At 48.5% G+C, this 22,563-nt stretch overlaps 1 protein-coding gene across 11 annotated transcripts in view; it reads right to left on the bottom strand.

Annotated features, from left to right (window-relative positions):
* The window catches only part of EPHB2 (EPH receptor B2), a 117,060-nt gene that overhangs the window by 77,933 nt on the left and 16,564 nt on the right, over positions 1-22,563 (bottom strand). For all 11 annotated transcript variants that reach the window (XM_081016043.1, XM_081016040.1, XM_081016039.1 and 8 more), the window contains exons 2-3: positions 13,407-13,471; positions 1,966-2,650 (exon numbers count right to left, since the gene is read on the bottom strand). In XM_081016043.1, coding sequence (XP_080872169.1) covers positions 1,966-2,650; positions 13,407-13,471 — 750 coding nt within the window. The remainder of the gene's footprint in view (positions 1-1,965; positions 2,651-13,406; positions 13,472-22,563) is intronic.

Below are 22,563 nucleotides of genomic sequence, written 5' to 3' on the forward strand. Positions count from 1 at the left end.
GTAGCCACTGAATCAAGTTCTGTATCGAGTACCTGACGACCACCACAAGATGAGATGGAAAGTCCCTTCTTATCCCTTATCCCCCCTTTTTTATATCATTTTTATGAAGTCTCCAAAAACATTTCAAAGCATTTATCAGCATATACATTTTTTTAACATACAAAGTTTCTCCTTGACTTCCTACCCCTGCTTTCCTGATGCTTGTTTTTTACTCCTTTTTAATAAAGTGTGCTTTATAACGCACACATTTTTATTACCTAAACCCGCAGCCATTTGATCTTTCAATAATCCACTGCTTATATTTCAAATCCTGCCTGCGACTTCCTATATGGGTGATAATTTGATACATAATTCATCAGTGACCTCTATTCTTCCTTAAACACTTTGTCATTATGTCCTCTTAATCTGGCAGCTAATTTTGCTATTTCACCATAGTTCATCAGTTTCATAAGCCATTCCTTCTTACTTGGTCATCCTTTCCCTTTCCAGTTCTGTGCATACAAAAGTTCTAGCAGCTGTTGTCACATGCAGTGGTACCTCAGGTTACAAACTTAATTCATTCTGGAAGTCCATTCTTAACCCGAAGCATTCTTAACCCGAGGCATGCATTCCCTACATCGGCCTTCCATGGCCCCAGAAGTGGATTGCGTTCATATCCCAGGGCAAAGTTCATAACCCGGGCCACCTACTTCCGGGTTTATGGAGTTTGTAACCCAAAGCATTTGTAAGCAGGACTGTTTGTAACCCAAGGTACCACTGTGTCTAAATAAGCTTGTCATCTTTCTTGGGAGCTCTGTCCCCATTATTCCAAGTAAAAAGGCTTTCGGGATTTATTAGTTTAAACATCCTTTTCAATTCATTATTTCCCATATCAATTATTTCCCAAAAGCCCTTTGCCATTTCACAGGACTACCCCATGTGATAAAATGACCCTGGCATTTTCAGCATATAAAGGTAAAGGTACCCCTGCCCATATGGGCCAGTCTTGACAGACTCTAGGGTTGTGCGCTCATCTCACTCTAGAGGCCGGGAGGCAGCGCTGTCCGCAGACACTTCCAGGTCACGTGGCCAGCGTGACAAGCTGCATCTGGCGAGCCAGCGCAGCACACGGAACGCTGTTTACCTTCCCGCTAGTAAGCGGTCTCAATTTATCTACTTGCACCCGGGGGTGCTTTCGAACCGCTAGGTTGGCAGGCGCTGGGACCGAGCGATGGGAGCGCACCCCGCCGCAGGGATTCAAACCGCCGACCTTTCGATCGGCAAGTCCTAGGCACTGAGGCTTTTACCCACAGCGCCACCCGGGTCCCTTTTCAGCATATACTTGCTACATTTTTGTGAGTCCTCCCCACCATCTCCCTTTGACCCAACAGCTTTTTAGTGAACCAATTCCAAATCGGCCGTCCATCGCAAGGTGTCAGGCATGGAGAGTCCTCCCCTCCCTTCAGTAACTTCACCGATAAGAATTAACGAGCAGTTGATAGATTTATAGTCCTTTTATTACAGTGTCATGTTGGGAGCACAAATACACAGCTCTCTGCAAGGAGGGCAGTTGGCTACTCTAAATCCTCCTTCTGACTTCCACAGCATTTTGGGCGCCAATGGGAAGTTCCTCCCTCCCTCTGACTCCTTTGCTGTCTGATACATTCGGACCTCTGAGTCCGTGGTGGTGGTGGGGGTCCCTCACACTCTCCAGTGACATTTCAACTAGCTGCTCCCTCCTGTCTGGTTCTGTTGTCATTATCTCATAACTAGATAACTCCCCGCTAAGCTGTTCAGCTCCTCTCTCTCTCTCTGCTTCTGAACACGCTGTGGCCAAGAGGGGTGACTCTTCTCCCTCCAGTTCTCCCTCTTCAGACCATTCCCTGACACGAGATGAGGCAGATAATCCCACTCCCTCTCCCTTTCCTTGCCCCACGCACCCACCACAGAGGAGCCACATGGCCCCTTGATGGAAGGTCATCTTACCTCTGCAGACCGTCCCGTTCTCCACCGATTCGTAGCCCGCCTTGCACATGCAGCGCCCGATGGGGACCAGCCACTCCCCATCCCCGTTACAGTACAACTTGATCGGTACATCCACTTCTTCAGCGTTGGGGATGCAAGTACCCCGAGCTGCTACCAGTGACGTGCTCTCGGCCCCCGAGAGCGTCTCCTGGAAAACAGCTCCGTTCTGGATAATGCGAGGGCACTTGCGGTAGAAGACGCGGACGGCGATCAAGGACATGCAGCCCCCGTAGTCCTGGAAGGCCAGGTAAAAGCCATTCTTGGAGACGGGCCCAAAGCTGCGCACCTCAGTGTTTATCTTCATCACGCGGCCCCCCAGGTCCACCTGGGAGAAGCTCTCGTCTGCCGCAATGGTGTCGACTTTCACCCAGGGGTTCTCCATCCAGGCGGGGAACGTCTTGGTTGCGGCGTCATAGTCGGACTCGTAATAGTAGAGGTTGAAGGTCTCCTTGCAGGACCCGGGGACGTTGGGGATGCTGCTACAGTCCCGGACCGAAAACTTCATCTCCACGTGGATGCGGTGGGCGCCCCTCCTGCGGATGAACTTGGTCCTCAGCCAGTTGTTCTGGCTGGATTCAAAGACGTTGCACACCTGGTAAGTCCGAATCGTGTTCATGTTCTCGTCGTAGCCACTCACTTCTTCCCACTGCAGAAGAGGAAAAGCGGAAAGTCAGAGCTTGGCACGCACAGCCCCGAAGGCGTGGGGCAAACGAACAAGGCAGCAACGCCCCAGGGTTTTAGCTGAGCAGGTTGTGTGCCTTCTCAGGGGTGTCACTAGCCCTATTGCTCAACCCCCCCAGCTGCCCAAGCAGCTACAGCACCAGATGGTGAAGGGATGATAGAGAGAGAGAGAGCACAATATTTTTGTTTTAACTAAAAATGCAGTAAAACAGCTACAATACACATTTTGATACAACTGAGAATACAGCACAAAGCAATTCATCATGCGACAACAGCAGTTCCAAAGCAGCTCAAAAAACCCAGCCACGATGCGTTGATTAAAACCTGAGAAAATAAAGTAGTTTTTTTAAATAAATAAAAAACCCACCTGCCTATTTTATTTGAAGCAGGTGCTAGGCAAATACAGTTTCAGGACTCCACAGTTTTAATTAATTTACTTATTTTGTAAAAAATATTGAAAACCACCACTATATATATATAATATATATATGGGTCGTGTGCGATAAAAATCATTATAGAACATTTTAAAACACACAATGCCAGAACAAAGGAATTCTCCCAAAACAGCTCAGCAAAACCAAAATGCTTTCAGCGGGAAATGGAATATCAGGATTGCAGGTACCTGTCTGATTTCAAAAGGAACAGTGCCCCAAAAGCGGTGGTTGCCGCTATGCTGAAAGCCTTGGTTCGCATAGAAATGGAATGAATTTGAGATGATGGTGGGAGAGTCAGGAGGGCTTCTGGAGATGACTGTGGCACTGTATAAAGGACAAGGTGGTCCTTCAAGTCACCTGGTTCTAGGAATTTATACAATAGCAGTAACACCTTGAACTTAGCTGGTAACATACTGGTAGCCAATGCAAAGATTGGAGCAAATAATACTTTGCATGGCTACTCCATCCGCTCAGCTGAAAGGCAAGCAGCTATGGGCTCCTCCCCAAATTTGTTCACTCATGCTATAACCTCTGTTACTAAGAGTTAGTGCCTGAGCTTGCTTTTTCCTCCTCCCTCCCTTCGCTTTTCCTTTTGTGCCATGTCTCTTAGGTAGTGAGCCCAAAGGCAGAGGTTGTCTTCTCACTGATATCTGCATGCCACTGTATGAGTGGGGTAAAACACATCGTCATCAAATAATACATTTGTTAGCTAAGTAAGGACAACTTCCTGCACATTCTGTTCCTTAAAAATCCTGCGTCTGGAGGTAGAAACAAACAAGATTTCCCTTTCAACCCCCCCCCCCCCCAATGCTCCTGATTCATACAATTTAAGGCAGGGAGAGGCAACGTGGGACATATCTGGCTTGCCTCAGCTTCCCCTCTGGAACTGCTTTCATCCCTCTGCAGCCCAGAGCTACTGACACTCAGGTGAGTTACCGCATGGCAGCAGAGCGGGAATTCTCTGTGGGTTAGATATAGCCCACAGCCTAATGCTGCCTCTGGGCATCTTAACAGGGTCTAAAAAAAAAAAAAAAAGATGCAGAAAACATCTTCGGAGAATAATGTGGAATGAAAGCAGGGATATCCCAGAGGGAACAGCTCCTGCTCAGACGCATAAGCTGTTCTTGTCTCGTAAAAGATGAACAGTGCCTGGGAAAGTTGGCCGAGGCTGTAGGGATATAGGGATGTAACTCAGCGGCAGAGGATCTGCCTTACATCCCAAAGGTCCTGAGTTCAATCCCTGGCATCTCAAGGTCAGACTGGGAGATACAGGGAGAAGTTGAATCCCTCAAGAGATGCTGGTGGTCAAACACAAATGAGCAACATGGATCAACCATCTGACTCATTATAAATCAGCTCTCCGTGTTTCTAGGGTAAAATTGCACCCCAAAGAGCTATTTCTACATGCAGTGGGGCTGCTACTCAAATCTGTATAGCAGAGGCAAGGGGCCACCCAGGCATCTCTAGCTGGTCCTCAGGACTCCCCCAGAAGGCCATGCCCTTCTCTTCCTTTGAACCACTCTTCAGAGTCCTTGCTTGCCTGGATAGAGGGCAGAGAAAAGCGTGTGGGCCTCTGTAGAATCACAGAACTGTAGAGCTGGAAGGGACTCTGGGGTCATCTAGTCCAACCCCCTGCAATTCAGGAATGCTTTGCCGAACATGGGGCTCAAACCCACGACCCTGAGGTTAGGAGTCTCGTGCTCTAACCACTGAGATAGCCTACTGTTCAAGGGTGAAATTTATAGCCATTGCTCTGCTTGCTATTGCTGCTTTCCTCGTCTCTCTCTCTCTCACACACACACGGTAAGTGGTCCAGAAGGGAACATGGCCGTTGGGCTGAAAGAGGTCCCCTATCTCTGCCATGCAGCCTCAAGAATCCTAGAATTGTAGAGTTGGAAGGGACCCAGAGAATCGTCTAGTCCAACCCCCTGCAAATGCAGGAGCCACAGTTAAAGGCTCTCCATCCTCTAGTTCTGCTGCAACCAAAGGTGCAGAGCCAGCGCTAGACATTTTGCCACCTGAAGCCAAGGAGGAGATGTATGGAAGCCAACTGGACAGGTAGTTGCAATTTATTTCGACACTGGCAGTAGGATAGTATCTTCCACCCCACAAGTTTCGTTTTGGGTGTGCGGGGCAGGATATGCTGCGGAGAATATCCAGCTCAGTCCTCCAATGGAAGGAAATTGTTGGTGAGGAGAATTTAGGAAGAACAACTGGGGAACTTGCTGCTGCCACCCACCAAACATCTACCACCTGAGGCAGTCACTTCCCTTTGCCCAAGGGCAGAGCCGGCTCTGCAAATGTGTGCAGTCCACCTTACTTTGCCTCTCGACCAGGCTGCATTCACACGGCAGTTTCTTCCATTCTCCTGGCATTTCCCCAATTGTTCATTTCCATGTTGTGTCTGAGCTTTCATACGATGCAACAGCCATTTCTGGAAACAGAACTCTCTATCCGGCACAACTTCCATGTGATTTGCTTGCAGAAAAGAACTATATTTGCAACGAACACTCCTGTGAGTGGCTTTCTGTTTCTGTGAGTGGTTTTCACATTGTGACAAAGCTCAGATATCGGCCTGAGATTGTGGGAGGCTGCTGTCCATGGGTGGCACTGCTATCACCCATGGTCTGGAGTGCCTAAGATCCCTGCAAAATCTTTTTTGTAGTGCAGATGATGGGGTGAGAGGAAGACGTGATAGGCAGAAGTCCTGCCATATCGCTTTCAGCTCCCTTAGACCAGTTGTAGGGAACCTTCTCCTGCTTTGTGGGCCAAATTTGACAGGTGGGTGGGGCTTTCCACCTGCCAATCCCCTGATGTCACAATGATGTCAGGCGATGGGGGACTTTTCAGTCCCCAAGTTGGACCAGACATGGGGCTCGTGAGGGAGTTTCATGCAGGGAACCTCCTTGCACAACCAGGGCTAGAAGAAAACAGGATTTGGTTCTGCCTCTCCACCCCTGCCTGAGACAAACTGTCTGTCTCCATCCTAAGAAACAATTGCATTATTCTTTTCCCTCTCATTTCTGCTCAAAACATGTACCTGTATGGCCGATGCTTACCTGCCAGTTGATGCCGCCTTCTTATGGGACATGGATTTCTGCAATTTTCTTGGCCAGTATTGAATTTTGAAAATTATAGTTCTCGGGGAATGAGATGCTGTGCACTGAACTGATAACAACTTGGTGTGAAAATGCACTTTCTGGCTGAAAGTGGGGGTGTATATTTTTGGATGACAGCTGCCAGACCTTGAAGAATCCTTAGGGAACCAGCTCTTTGAGAAGAACACATAGGGGTGGAAAGAATCATACAATTGTCCAGCTGGAAGGGACCTCCAGGGGTCATCTGGTCCAACCCCCTGCAATGAGGGAACCACGGCTAAAGAATCCCTGGCAGCGGCCACAAACCTGTCTGTTCTGGTTTCTCTCAGTTTCTCAGAAACAGAAACGTTTGTCTCGAAGCTTGTCATAAAAAAAAAAATGCAAATATGGGGGGGAGGGGGAGGGAGGCCCTTCTGCGACTGACAGGCCTCGCCTCTGATCAGAGAAAACGCCTTTACCAGGGATCCCCGACCACAGTGCTTTGGGGGAGGGATGCTGAAGCGATGTATCCATTTGCTCCTGTCCAGTCTGTTCTGTGTTGTTTGCTAGTTCTGCTTGCTTGGGAAACGCAGGGCATCAAAGCCCTTCTGCCTCTGTGCCACATGTCTGCACATCCTCTCCTGTCAACTCAGCTTTGCATTTTCACCCCTGCCCCCCTGGGCCCCCGGTCGCCTGCCCTAGTGACATTTGGTTCCAACTGAGAAGAACACAAGCCAGCAGTGGGGGGGGGGGGGATCACAACTCCTGGCACCTGAAATACATGATACTTTCATGATTCAAGGCCATTTTTGGGAAGGGGATGCCTTTTTGTTCTTTTTTTAAAAAAGCAACTTAATAATAATAATAATAATAATAATAATAATAATTTGTTATTTGTACCCCGCCCATCTGGCTGGGCTTCCGCAGCCACTCTGGGCGGCTTCCAACAAAGATTAAAAATACATTAAAATGTCACACATTAAAAACTTCCCTGAACAGGGCTGCCTTCAGATGTCTTCTAAATGTCAGGTAGTTGTTTATCTCTTTGACATCTGATGGGAGGGCATTCCACAGGGCGGGTGCCACTACCGAGAAGGCCCTCTGCCTTGTTCCCTGTAACATCACTTCTCGCAGGGAGGGAACCACCAGAAGGCCCTCAGCGCTGGACCTCAGTGTCCGGGCTGAACAATGGGGGTGGAGACGCTCCTTCAGGTATACTGGACCGAGGCCATTTAGGGCTTTAAAGGTCAACACCAACACAAAACAGAGGTGTCGACCCTGCAGGGTGTCAGGCATGAAGGAGAGTGATGGTGCCGGGTCTGCCTTCTCGTGGGAAGATGATGTCACAGGTCAAGGAGGTCTTGGCCTTTTGCAGTTTTCCCATTCCACCTGCCCTTGCTTCCTGCTTGATGCTCCACCCCTTGCCAAAGGAGCGGGGCGAGTTGCCCATAGGGATGGGGCGCACTATGGGGCCTCTGGAGTCTGCTTGCCTCCTCCCACTCAGCCGCCCTACAGCTGGGGAGGGGGAGGCAGCGGGTGGACCGTTTGGGCAGCTCGGATCCTGTGCATGTCCAAGCCACCACATGTCTCCCAGGAGAGACACGTGGCTCGGGCACGCTGCAGGCCCCGCGGTGAATGCCGCACGGCATTTTGTCACCCCCCTCAGTGGTGACACCTGGGGCAGCCTGCCCCCACCACACACCTCTTCACCCACCCCTTGCCAGCCACGGATTGGTCTGCACCACCTAACAAGACTCACAGGAATCTGTGACTGTCTGAACCTGACTTATTTGATGCCAGAGTCCCTCAGAATGAGCTCAATTTGGCTCAGGACTCAGCCAAATCTGGTGCACACCGCTCCTTTAAAGATGCCTAAATATAAAAGCACTCCTAGGCTGATTTATCTATGTGTTGTTCAGTTTCCTGATCCACAGACACCTGTCTCCAGTTTGCTACTTTCGTACAAATTCCACACTAAGCGCATCTGAAGCATTAAGCGATTCCTCTTTAACCATCCCCAAACTGTAAAGGCTGTCCTTGCCCGAGAACCCCGGCAGCACTCCGTCTGAAATTTGGCAGGATCCGTCCTCTCACGGGAGGCTAACAAGCATGCAGATATCATTCATTTCTGCCAAAAATGAAAGAGGCTACAGATGGCTTCCTTTAAAAATAATAATAAAATAGAAAAGGTTCCCATCACAAACTCCCTGGACCTATCTGCCTGCAATTTGGTAGGCTTCATCCACTTGTGTCGAGCAACTCTATCCACAAGTGTCATCAAGTTCCGTCAAAAGGGAAACAAGTTATAGCCTCTCCCACCCAGCCATTTTTCATGTGATAATTAAAAAAAGAGGGAGGCACAAGCTTTACTTTCATTTTTCTAAATTGGGATTTGGGTCTGAACCGAATTGGGAAATTTTCAAAGTGCTGAATTGGTGTCCGAGCCAAATCTAGTAGTTGGTGTACACAACTCTGTCCAATTACAAGAAAATAAGATTTAGACACAATATTAGGAAAGACGCCCAGATGGCACACACTGTTTGACAGTGGAGCAGATGGTCTCACAAGGTGGGGAATTATCCTTCACTGCAAGCAAAGGCTGGGTGGCCCACCTTTCAGGGTTGTTGTGGCAGGGGATTTCCTGCATCAGCGGGTCAGTGGTGGACTAGATTGGATGACCTCTGAAGCCTCTTCCAACTCTACTATTGTTATTTATTTATTAAATTAGTATACAGCCCTTCATCCATAGATCTCAGGGTAGTTTGCAACATGATAAAAAAGCACAAAATACATAATAAAAACAAGAACAAACAAACCAATACCCCCCAAAAAAAACATTTAAAAGGGTGTAGGGTGTTCATCATCCAATGGCCTGGTTAAAGTTTTCACCTAGAGCCTAACAGTATATTTTAACTACTCTATCCCGAACTTAAAAATGGAAAGTGTAATGCTGGTGGTCAACAAAAGAGGTTTAAAGACGCTCTCAATGTAAATCTAAAAAAATGTAGTATAAACACCGACAACTGGGGAACACTGGCCTGCGAGCACTCCAACTGGAGAACAACCTTGACCAAAGGTGTCATGGACTTAATAATAAAGGATTAACAAAAAAAAAAAAAAAAAGGTGTCATGGACTTTGAAGATGCTCAAACTCAGGGTGAAAGGGAGAAATGAGCTAAGAGGAAGGCATGCTGGCAAACCCTCACTGTGATCAACTCCCACCTGGAAACCTATGTCCCCATTGTGGAAGGACGTGTGGATCCAGAATTGGCCTCCACACTTACGGACTTTCGGACTCACTGTTAAGACTTACGGAGTCACTGTTAAGACCGTGGTCACGGAAGACAATCTTATTCGGCTATGAGCGATCGCCAAAGAAGAAGAAGAAGAAGAGTGTATCATGAAGGCACCAGCCCAAACTCCATGAATCATGCCTTTTATTTAACCCCTGTGCCCCACCCCAGAGATGGACATTTCTGCTGGTCCATCAGAACTCTTCATCAGAAATTAAAAGGTAAAAGAAGAGTTCTGGAGAAGCCTGGCCACAGCAACTTCCTGTGATAACTCATCAGAACAGGAGTGACTCACCTGCAGCCCTCTAAATTGCTTCTGAACCACAACTCCCATCATACCCTGCTAGTTTGGCCTGTAGTCAGGTGTGATGGAACTTGTAGAATCATAGAACTGTAGAGTTGGAAGGGACCATGAGGATCAGCTAGATTCTAGTCCAACCTTCTGCGATGCAGGAATCACATTGAAATAATCCCTGACAGATGGCCATCCAACCTCTGCTTAGAAGCATAGAATTACAAAATCTTAGAGGAACTTCTGGTTGCTCCCACCCCCTGGAAAACAGGCGTACCCATGAATACCAGGGACAAAATAACAGGAAATGTCATTGGTACCTTGCTTACATGTTTCCAAGAAGCTTCTGGTACCAGCCACAGGAGTTGACATCCACCCTTTCATGGAAAGTCTGCTTAGGTTCTGAGTAGCTCCTGAAACCTGCTGTGTCTGCACTTCCCGAGTCTGAGCAGAACCCAGAAATTGTTGGCTCAGCCTGTCTCCCTTCAGTCCCTGCTTAGACCTGCTCCCCCTCCTGCCTCTGTCCTCCTCCCCTCCCCTCCCAGCAGCTGCTCTCTGCTCCAGACTTCCTCTCTGGCTAATTGATCCCAGCTCATACCCTACAGGATCGCTGTGGCAGTTCCTGCCAGGTGAATTCCATCACCATGACCCAAACGGTTCAGGTTTACTGGCTACTGGCTGGACTCCCGACGCTAATAGCAAGGAAAACAGTTAGCGTTCACATAGCATGAAGCAGTCAAAGCGTTCTGCACACACATTAGCTCTGCAGATCCTGCAACTAATCTGCAAGGAAGCGAAGTGCTATGATTTGCCCCCATGTTACAGATGGGGAAGCCCGAGTCTGCAAAAGCATCCCAGCATTCCAGGGGGTTAGACTAGATGGCCCCTTAATATCCCTTCCAACGCTACAATTCTATGGTTCTGTTATTCCAAGCCCAAAGGCAGAAGCAGCACCCTCTCCTTTATGTCCCAAGAGCCAGCACCAGGGCAGTGACGCATTCGTTCACCCCTTGCTTGCTCGATACATGTGGCCCCTAAAAGGTAAGATAAAGGTAAAGGACCCCTGGACGGTTAAGTCCAGGCGACTATGGGGTTGTGGCGCTCATCTCGCTTTCAGGCTGAGGGAGCCGGCGTTTGTCTGCAGACAGCTTTCCGGGTCATGTGGCCAGCATGACTAAACTGCTTCTGGCGCAACGGAACACCGTGATGGAAACCAGAGCACATGGAAATGCTGTTTACCTTCCCGCCGCAGCGGTACCTATTTTTCTACTTGCACTAGTATGCTTTCGAACTGCTAGGTTGGCAGGAGCTGGGACAGAGCAACAGGAGCTCACCCCATCAAGGGGATTCAAACTGCCGACCTTCTGATCAGCAAGCCCAAGAGGCTCAGTGGTTCAGACCACAGCACCACCCACGTCCCTATGTGGCCCCTAAAAGGCTGCCAAAGAGGCTATTTGGCCCTCAGGCTGAAAAAGACTTCGCACCCCTGGCCTAGCTGGGTGCAGGCAGTAAACTGCAATCATACCGCTTTGCTTTCTCCTTGTTGGTTGGCTTAGAAAGCAACCCCAGAGGCCCCCAGGTGGTTTGCGCCTGACAGAACTATAATTCCCAGCATGCTTACCAAACTAGTTCCCAGGGTTCTTTAGTGATGTGTCTTAAATGTGCTTCAAATCTACAGTGTGTACACAGCCCATGCTGTTGAAGAGGGCATTCAGGGCCTTTACGAGTTTAAATAAAAGCAGATCCACGTGAAAACACATCGAAGGCTCAGTTAGCACACATGGCTTCCCCTAAATAATCCTAGGAACTGTTGCTTGCTAAAGGTGCTGGGAATTGTAGTTCTATGTGTGTGGGAACTACAGTTCCCAGGATTCCCTGGAGGCATTTGCCTTGAGTTTCCTTAACTAGCTTCTTTTCTAACTCCCAGCATCACTAGCAGTTTTTGCTTTCTATCCTTGCAGCTTATTTGATTGACCAGTTGCCGGTTGATTTGGGTTACGCATAATATGCTTATCTTTAATTTGCATTTGATTCTTCCAGCGCAGACGCCTTCAGTTCAAAATGACGGGTCGTATATGTGCATATTTTCTTTTAAAAAATGAAATGCATCCTCTGGAAAACTCCCTGCTTCTGATTTGCTTGTTTGAAACGGGTCTGGCTTACTGTAGCTGCTTGCTAGGTTACATCTGCAAGCAGATTGTGTGTGCGTGTGTGTTGAGACTACCTGGGGGAAATAAGCATTTCCTTGGATTCAACACCACAAACGCTTTATTTGCATGCCCCCCCCCCCAAAAAAAACCGTATTCAAAGTGTGATGCCTAAACATCAACTTGCTTCCCGCAATGGCATCCAAAGTGTCCCCACCCTCAATTAAACACCTTTTTTTAAAAAAATAAATAAATAAATTGCCATGAATTTAATTAATCAACTAATTGCGTTCATTAGCACTGTCAGCCTTATCAGAATTATTATGTGAGAGTTTGTGGCATTCCGACGGAAAATTACCTAGGCATTTTCCTCGGTGCAATTCGCAAATGAGCAGAGAGCATTTGGAGCCTTCTCCTTATACATATTACATGGAGGGTTCTGAAATTGGCTTGGGGAGGGGGGAGCTTTTCATCAAAAACCTGCAAATCTTCTCCCTCCCTCTCCCTTGTCAATATTGAAGAGGCTCAGCGGTAGATTGCATGCTTTGAATGCAGAAGGCTCTAGGTTCAATCCCAGACACCTCTGGTTTAAAGGATTGGGTTGCAAGGAGTGGGAAAAGCCTCTGTCTGAGATCCCGAAGAGTCGCTGCCAGCCAGAGTAAGCAATATTGGGTTGGATGAGCTAATGCTCTGACTCAATATAAGGCAGTTTGTCAGGAGGGCATGTCAAAGGTTTGAGGTTCAATCCCCAGATCAGGGAAGCAGGATTCTCTTCTGTCGGACAGCCTGTGAGTCAAACAGTTGGAAGTGGCATTAGGCAGCTACCAGTGTTGCTGTCTGTCGTGCACTGCATGCTTTGCATGTTTGCAACCCTGTGAGATAATTCAAATTGTATCCACCGTCTCCCACCACCAAGTCATCGCACAACTTGCAACCCTGAAGAGCCACTTGAAGCTAGCCCGTTTCCCTCTTTCTTGGAGACCAATATAGAAAGTTGTCCCTGACCAAGCAGACCTTTCTCACGTCTAAAGATGGGCATACATTCGATTCACATTTATAGGCAAACTTGCCTTGTTCACACTTCCTGCATGCAAACTGAAAAACAGCTGCCCTTCGAAATTCACACTTCTCCAAATTCTGCAGTTCACCTATCCGGCCGAGGAATGCGTACAAAAATGCAAAACACTGGGATGAAAATACATATATCTGTGAAAACGACTTCCAGAGGTGCATTCGATCAGGGGAAATTGTTTTGCCAAAATGTGTATATTAGGAGAAACCTGCACAAAGTGCTGATTAGTTTTCACAAGGACTTAAAAAAAAAAAAGCAAATTGGTGTGGAAATGGGGAGAACTGAGTTTAAGATTGGGGAAATGAGAAACGCCAAAACTGATAGGTTCACACATCCCTGCTCATGTCAGACTGACGAAGCCCCTCTTCCCCACTCCGGTTCCTGTGCCTCTTCCCCACAAACTCACCCCTGATGGTGGATGTACTGTCCAGCCTAGCTCGGCCGTTGCTGTTGTGGAGTCCATCAGTGTTTCTGCAGGTGAACAGAAAAGAAACAGAAGTCAGAGGTCACCTTCTCAACCAGCCCAAGCTTAGAGTTGACCCCATTTGGTTTCTGACCCTAGAGCTAAGCACTTTAGCAGGTGGTGCTTCCCCCACCGGGCTGATGTTGCAGGAAAATGCATGCCAATCTTACCCAAACAACAGAAATGAGATTCCAGGTTACAATCCTAACTCTGCTTGCCTGGCAGATAAGTCCCACTGAATTGGATAGGACTCACTCCTGAGCAAACGTTGGTTAGGAACGCACTGCTAAGTTTCCCACGGAGTTTTGCCACTCCCAAATTGTCAAGTTCTTCGCTTGAAATATATATCAGAATGAATAGTAATTGAAGCTCAGCAGAAGATCTTGTTCCAGATGCTAGGTATCACTCACTCTGGAATATATTTATCATGGAGAAGATTAGGCATAATTTGAGATTTGACAAGGACTAGAACTTCCAGATACTTTTTAGATAACTTGGCATTCCTTCATTACGTAAACAATAGAAGCTTCTTTTCCAAGCCTGCCATATCTGGAAGTACATTTGATATTATTTTTATTATTTTTCATTTCATTTCTGTACCGCTTTACAGTTTGAAGGAACAATCTCAAAGTGGTTGACAACACAGTCAAACTTCAAATCAATCAATCCAGACTAAAGCATCATTGAAGAAAGTCAGATATAAAGTATATATTCAAAGCAACAAAATTAACAGGAAACAGAAACATTATCTGTATCGGTGTCTGTGTGTAGACACCAGCCTACTGTACAAATGGTAAAAGTTACATTTCTTCCTTTGGCCAGTTTAGCCTCTGGCCCATCCACCACAGGCAAGCGGCCCCCAACAGAGGGAGATGTGGTGGCGCTGTGAGCTAAACCACAGAGCCTAGGACTTGCCGATCAGAAGGTCGGCGGTTCGAATCCCCGCGACAGGGTGAGCTCCCGTTGCTCGGTCCCTGCTCCTGCCAACCTAGCAGTTTGAAAGCACATCAAAGTGCAAGTAGATAAATAGGTACTGCTCTGGCGGGAAGGTAAACGGCGTTTCCATGCGCTGCTCTGGTTCACCAGAAGCGGCTTAGTCATGCTGGCCACATGACCCGGAAGCTGTACGCCGGCTCCCTCGGCCAGTAAAGCGAGATGAGCGCCGCAACCCCAGAGTCGGTCACGACTGGACCTAATGGTCAGGGGTCCCTTTACCTTTACCCCTGCAGTCAGGGATGACCGTGTGGTGCCAGAAGCAGTCATCCTTTGCACCCGTGAGAATCATAGAGCTGGGACTCTCAGGCTCTGCTGTTTCCTCTCACCTCAGCAAAGAGCAGAGAGGGGGGCTGGAGGGGACGTCAGGGTGCGAGCCAGGAGAAGGCACTCGACTGCCTGCCCTCCTACGGCAGGACGAGAGAGCCAGGGATGCTGGGGGAGGGGCTCCTTTTGTGCCGTTCCAGCCCACGTCTGTCTCTGCAGGCCGGCACGCTGTGCCTGGCATTTAAAGCAAATCCTCCTCGGCCGATGGGAACGGGCAGGCGCAGGCCTGGCTGCCATCCCGGCAGGAGTCTGTGCCACTCCCCCCCCCAGGCCCACTTAGCCAAGCCAGCCCGACCCGGCCTGCCCACGTCGATGGGCTTTTCATTAAAATGTCTGTGCCGCCATGGCTGGCTTCCCTCCAGGCCGAAGGAGATGCCAGGGCTGAATGCCGCTCTGGCCTCCGAAGGACCAGGGCAGGCGTATCTTCGATAGTAAAAAGTCCAGCTTTCCAAGCAGGAGTAGTGGATTGGCGGCGGGGGGGGGGGGGACATTGGCAAGGCATTAGCCTGCCCAGCGTGGGGAGAAACTGTGAGGCATCTCCCAAGGCCCAAGTTGTTGTGGGCAGCATTCCCAGACGTGGGGCTGGGGTGGGGGCAGCTGTGGAGGCTGGGGGAATTCGGAAATCTTTTGTGCCTCCATAAAGGCAACCTCTCCTCCAACCGTCCATCCCCCCCCCCTTTATTCAGGTGAATTCTTCCTCACCCCCTTCTCTGGCTGAGGAATTCACCAGGGGTTTTCGGGTCTCTCCCCCCCCCCCCAGCATCATTACCTCATTAAATAAGCGTCCCCATTGACATCGGGTCTACCCCCTCCCCACGAGCTATACTGAGTGGAATTAATTGCCCAGATAATTAAATGCTTCTTTTTTCCCCTCCCCCTTTTTCCTTTTCGCAGGCCTCAAATCTTTCAAGTGCAAACGGCGGCCGCGCAGACACCAAAGTCTCCACGGCACACGACCTGCCACATCTCGCCACGCCGAGGCACCGGGTGTGAGGCAAGGCCACACACAAGGCAGAAGGGTGGCTTCAGGGCTGGGCCCTGGAGCTGCAGGTGCAGATCCATGGGGATCTGCTCTGCCGAAATGGCAGAGAGGAGAGTAAAGTACAGTGGTTAGAGCTAGGCTTGCCTAGTCCCGCACTCCCATGATCCAGTCGAGGAAACCTCATGGACAATTCTTAGAAGGTGAGGTTCATAAGAATGTCATACACGCCTGCAGGATCATACATGCCTGCAGGATCTGTTGGAGTCAGAGTAGCGAAATCGCAGTTAAGAACCTAAAATCATATATATGACTGACACCCTTCTTTGGAAATTAATCCCATGTCCAGACTTTAACATTCAAAAGCTATACAGTGGTAGCTCAAGTTACGGACGCTTCAGATTACAGACGCTTCAGGTTACAGACTCCGCTAACCCAGAAATAGTGCTTCAGGTTAAGAACTTTGCTTCAGGATGAGAACAGAAATCGCACGGTGGTGGTGCGGTGGCAGCGGGAGACCCCATTAGCTAAAGTAGTACCTCAGGTTAAGAACAGTTTCAGGTTAAGAACAGACCTCCAGAACAAATTAAGTTCTTAACCCGAGGTACCAGGGTACTTGCAAAATATTTGAAGCACTATGTACACTGTATACTGTAAGCCGCCCAGAGTGGGCGGGTATAAGTAATAAAATTATGATGATGATGATGCCACTTTAAACAGTCGTTGTTTCCACGGAAGGATCCTGGCAGCTTTAGTTAACAAACAGTGCTGAGAGTTGTGAGAAGGCCCTTTCCCTCACAGAGCTACCATGGATCTGCAGGTGCTACTCCCGGGTATCTGGATGTGACCGAATTCTCTTAAAAGCTTGGTGAAATGAAAATGTTTTGAGTACGTTTCAAAATAGAATAATTGTAGGTGCCTGTCTACAATTCAATAGAAACAGCATTCCAAATTACTGGTGCCACTGAGCTAAAAAGCTTTGGTTTGCATACAAAGTAGAGGAATATGTGAATAACTGTGGGAAAGTCAGGCCTGCTTCCTCAGATGATTACAATAATGTGGCCTGTGTTTAAGAGCCATGGTCCTAGACCCTGAGGGCTTTATGCCCTAATTCCATTAATTATTACTGTTAATGGCACATATAGCCCACTTTTTCCTCCGAAGAGCTCAAAGTGGTGCACATTTAATCCCCGCAACAACCCTGTGAGGCAGATTGGGCAGAGAGCCAGTGATAGGCCTATGGTCACACCCAGTGAGCATTATGGCTGAGCAAGGATTCGAACCCTGGTCTCCCAGGTCTTAGTCTGGTGCTCTAACCACTACGCCACACTGGTTCTCACTAGCAGTAATATTGGCTTGGTGATGTTCCAGCAAGCAGTGAGGCGCTTTCAGCACCAAGGGTAATATGCTGATGTGGAGCTACTGCAGCCAAAAGGTCTGCTCAGTAAATGAGGACTCCACCCAGGGTCTTTGAGTCCTGCAGGAAGTTCTGCAGGGTGTACATGCACCGACCTTGACTGCCCAGCTCCAGACAGATCCTGCTTCCTGCTAGGAAGCTGCTCAGGGGGTCAAAACCTCATGAAGATGAGCCAGGGCTGGGAGATATCCTGCCATACCCTCTCTGCAATTATTTGCTCTTGGCCTTCTGCATTTCCCCAACAGCCAAGAGCACCAGATTTCGGTGTTTTAACTGACAGGCTGCAAAGCAAGCAACTGTTGCCAGCTCCGCACGGGCTTCTACCCAAGAAATGGCTGGCGAGGAGGACAAGTGAGAAGGAAAAGGGACTCCGTTTTGGGATGCTCTGGCAGCAAGAGTGTGCGTATCAACGGCACAGGGGAGCGCTAGCAGCACAGCAGCGGGTGTACAAGCATGCAAGTAAACAGGATGCCAGGCTTGGTGGTGCTTTTGTCTCATCCAGCAAGGCTCTCCACGGGTGCTTACCATATTTTTTGCCCCATAGGGCGCACCACCCCATAGGACGTACCTAGTTTTTTTTGGGGGGGGGGAATAAAGAAAAAAAATTATTTCCCCCCCAGGCATGGGGCTGGCACGGGGGAAGCCCAAGCTTCCCCCGACCCCAGCCCCCAGAACAGCCTGCTATCCGCAAGCCTAGGGAGCCGCGCCGGTCTCCCCAGGCTTGCGGAGAGCTGCGGGAAGCCCGGGAGTGCAGGCAGCTCTGCGCAACCCTTGGGAGCCCGGCGCGAAGTCGCGCCTGTCTCCCAAGGGTTGCGCAGAGCTTCCTGAAGCCTGGAGAGCAAGAGGGGTCGGTGCGCACCGACCCCTCTCGCTCTCTAGGCTTCAGCGAAAGCCTGCATTCGCCCCATAGGATGCACACACATTTTCCCTTCATTTTTGGAGGGGAAAAAGTGCGTCCTATAGGGCGAAAAATACGGTACTTTCCCCTACAGTGGTACCTCGGGTTAAGTACTTAATTCGTTCTGGAGGTCCGTTCTTAACCTGAAACTGTTCTTAACCTGAAGCACCACTTTAGCTAATGGGGCCCCCTGCTGCTGCCGCACCGCCGGAGCACGATTTCTGTTCTCATCCTGAAGCAAAGTTCTTAACCCGAGGTACTATTTCTGGATTAGCTGAGTCTGTAACCTGAAGCGAATGTAACCCGAGATACCACTGTATTTTTAAAAGGCATGCATGTATCCTTGCATGCGCATGCAGATTGTGCTCAATCACATGTGCAATCCCAGTCATGTGCAGCAGAAAAACAACAGTGGGCAGTCAGTCCAAATGCATGCTAGCATCTCTGTACCGCAAGGAGAATACACATGACAGTAGGATATTCCAAGGTAACTTTTTGATTAAGTTTGTATTTAACAGCAAATCTACCTTATTCGCATTCTATAAAACACAGCCACCCTTCAAAGTCCAAATTTTGCCATGCAGTTCTCCAGTCAAGAAAGGTTTACAAAAATGCACACACTTAGAAGGAAAGGCTATATTTGGGGCTTTTTATGGTGACAGCAGTCACAAAATTAAGAGACGCCTGCTTCTTGGGAGAAAAGCAACGACAAACCTAGACAGCATCTTAAAAAGCAGAGACATCGCCTGGCCAACAAAGGTCCGTATAAGTTAAAGCTATGGTTTTCCCAGTAGTGATGTATGGAAGTGAGAACTGGACCTTACAGAAGGCTGATCGCCGAAGAATTGACGCTTTTGAATTATGGTGCTGGAGGAGACTCTTGAGAGTCCCATGGACTGCAAGAAGATCAAACCTATCCATTCTTAAGGAAATCATCCCTGAGTGCTCACTGGAAGGACAGATCCTGAAGATGAGACTCCAATACTTTGGCCACCTCATGAGAAGAGAAGACTCCCTGGAAAAGACCCTGATGTTGGGAAAGATTGAGGGCTTGTAGGCTTGTATGTTTCCCCAGAACATGCAGTACAGGGTGACTGACATTTAATCCCACTGCATCAACCCTAAGATGAGGCGGGGCGGGGGCGGGCTCTGTATGAGTAGGAGAAAAACCCTACAGCAGCGGTTCTCAACCTGTGGGTTCCCAGATGTTGTTGGACTACAACTCCCATCATCCCTGAGCTCTGGCCTTGCTAGCTAGGGGTGATGAGAGTTGTAGTTCATCAACATCTGGGGACCCACAGGTTGAGAAAGGCTGCCCTACAGGAAGGTTTGCATCCCAACTCCTGCCAGAGGTACAGATTTTTGCGGTCTAGCCTGCTCTGCTCTGATTCCTCAGAGCCAGCCGCAGAACGGAGAACAGCTGTGCTAGCAGCTAAAGCAGGCAAACTGACCTAAATCTCCACTGAATGAGCCCAGGCTGGCCTAGTATCAGAGCAGGGAAAGCAAAGAAGTCCTTCCAAAACCCCGACCATCCCAGAAGGGTTTGAAGAACACTAAGAGAGCCCTGTTAGATCAGGCCAGTGGCCCATCTAGTAGTTATCGAGAGCCTTCCCTTCCATGAATTTGCCACATCTTCATCTAAAGCCATCCAAGTCGATGGCCAGAGCCACTAATGGCAGAGCAACTCATGCAAATTTCACCCCTAGCTTGTACACAAACACACACACACCCCTCTTAATCTTCCATCCAGCAGGAGTCCTCATCAGAGTCTGGGTATATGTTCCAGCCAGTCAGAGAGACCCAAGGTGGGTGTCTTCTAGCAAGGTCAGTGAGGGGTGTTACCTGCGGAGAGAGGGTGTGGCTGGGGAGGGGTGTGTGGCCTGAGAGAGTCCCAAGGGCCAAGTGGCAAGGCCTGGAGGACCGTGTCTGGCACCCGGGACTAAGGTTGCCTATCCTTATCCTAGAGAGATGCTGCTGATTACTGTGGACCAGTCTTCCCCAACCTGGAGCCCTCCCAATGTTCTGGATGACAATCCCCACCCCATCAGTCTAATAATAATAATAATAATAATAATAATAATAATAATTTATTATTTGTACCCCACCCATCTGGCTGGGCTTCCCCAGCTACTCTGGGTGGCTTCCAACAAAGATCATTAATTTCAGTGGCCAGGACATGAGAGTACAGGGAAAACAGTAAAAGAATGACTGCAACACATTGATTTGCATCAAGCAGCCTTACTGCAAGAAATTGTAGAGATGCACATGCTTTGCATATATTCCTTAGTGGAAGATCACATGTATGCCATGCATATTAGTTCATTTGAGTTTGCCATTCATAAGAATGCAAGGAGAATTCTGCTGGATCCATCTAGCACAGCATCTTGTCCAAAGGCACTCACAGCAGCTTGGTTCCCATGCCCATATGTTTCATTCAGAACGTGTGTATCTTAGTGATACTCCCTTAATCCAGCATTGTTGCTGGAGACTCAAGGGCCTTTGATGCCTTTTAATAGCTCTTCCTGGGTCGCTCCTGGACAGGGATAGGATTGGGGATGGTGTCTCATGCATTGATAGCCTCAAGCTGGAATGTGTGCAAAGGAGGACAACCTAGATGACCAAGGGTCTGTAAACCAAGCCTTATGAGGAATGGTTGAGGGAGTTAGGCATGTTTAGCCTGTAGAAGAAAAGGCTGAGAGTTTATATGATAGCCTTCTTCAAAAAAAATGAATGGGAGATGGAGCGAGCTTCTTTTCTGCTGCTTCAGAGGGTAGGACCCAAACCAGTGGATTCAAATTATGAGCAAGGTGCCGCTGATTGTACTCACTCCAAAATCACAATGCAACCCTGGCAACCCTCGCTCTAAATTAATGATTTGTTGTATAGGAAAGGACTTCCTTTCATCTGTCCTAAATCTACTGCTCATTCATTTCACTGAATGCCTGAGTTATAGTACGTCAAGGGAGGAAAAAAAACCTTCTACTTTCTCCACACCATGCAGAAGTATATATATTTCAGTGACACAGGCACCCTTGCCATCTCTGAAAGCCTTTTGATGTATTGCAAATTAAAAGCATCATCTGCCTCTTGAACTTGAAACAGGGCTATGTAGAAATCTTAAATAACAAAACTGGGTCTCTTCTACATACTTCAAGGTGAAACCTCATTTCCCCCCCCTTTTTTTAGTATAACATGGCTTGATTGAAACACCTGTGCATCATGCAAGGGGTTAGGAATACCTGACAATCAGAGGGTCAGGTAACATGAGCAGAATCTGACCCTGCGAGGCACACACACACACACACACACACACACACACACACCCCCTCTCTGCAACTTTAACCCACTTGAGAGAAAATGCTTAGCAATGCATGAGCTGCATTTAATGCAGGCTTGGAAGCTGGGTAGAGAGTAGGGTTGGGCAAAAGATTTGAAGGAATCCAGAATTGGAAACTTCTGAAGGAAATCAGCCCTGAGTCCTCACTGGAAGGACAGATCCTGAAGCTGAGGCTCCAATACTTTGGCCACCTCATGAGAAGAGAAGACTCCCTGGAAAAGACCCTGATTTTGGGAAAGATTGAGGGCACAAGGAGAAGGGGACGACAGAGGACAAGATGGTTGGACAGTGTTCTCGAAGCTCCCAGCGTGAGTTTGACCAAACTGCGGGAGGCAGTGGAAGACAGGAGGGCCTGGCGTGCTCTGGTCCATGGGGTCACGAAGAGTCAGACACGACTAAACGACTAAACAACAACAACAGAATTGGAAACTGAAGCAAGGTCTCTCCGAAGCAACCCAAAGTGAAGCAAGGATTCCAAGGAGCTTAAGGGTGCTTCTGTGATCTGGATGTAGATCAAAGAAATGTTAGAAAGTGTTAGAAACAGTGTTAGAAACTCAGATCTATAAGCTAGGCGCCAACTGGCTCCTTAAACCACAGCTGCCAAAACGGAATGCCTAGTTGCCCCCTTTTAGGGCCAGATGGCAGGAAAGTCACGTTTTTCAATACGACTTTTTGGTTCCTGAAATTCATTCTGATTGTGTAGATGAAACACCACGAATAGAATTCTACAGTGTGTGTTGTTAGTGTTAGGCAAGATCAAAGAAGAAGAAGAGAAGAAGAGTTTGGATTTGGTATCCCGCTTTATCACTACCCGAAGGAGTCTCAAAGCGGCTAACATTCTCCTTTCCCTTTCTCCCCCACAACAAACACTCTGTGAGGGGCTGAGAGACTTCAAAGAAGTGTGACTGGCCCAAGGTCACCCAGCAGCTGCATGTGGAGGAGCAGGGACGCGAACCCAGTTCACCAGATTACAAGTCTACCCTCTTAACCACTACACCACACTGGATCTCCAGGTATGCACCTCCAGATGGTGGAGACATCAGCCACTATCCTGGTGCCAGGGTATCTCACTTAGCAAAATGCACCTGGCCACCAGTGAATTTTGAACGCTGGAAAGGAAGCATGTTAACGAATTTGCCTGAACCATGT

Source organism: Podarcis pityusensis (assembly GCF_964106645.2).
Source record: "Podarcis pityusensis genome assembly, chromosome: 8".
In the NCBI taxonomy this organism is placed as follows: Eukaryota; Metazoa; Chordata; class Lepidosauria; order Squamata; family Lacertidae; genus Podarcis; species Podarcis pityusensis.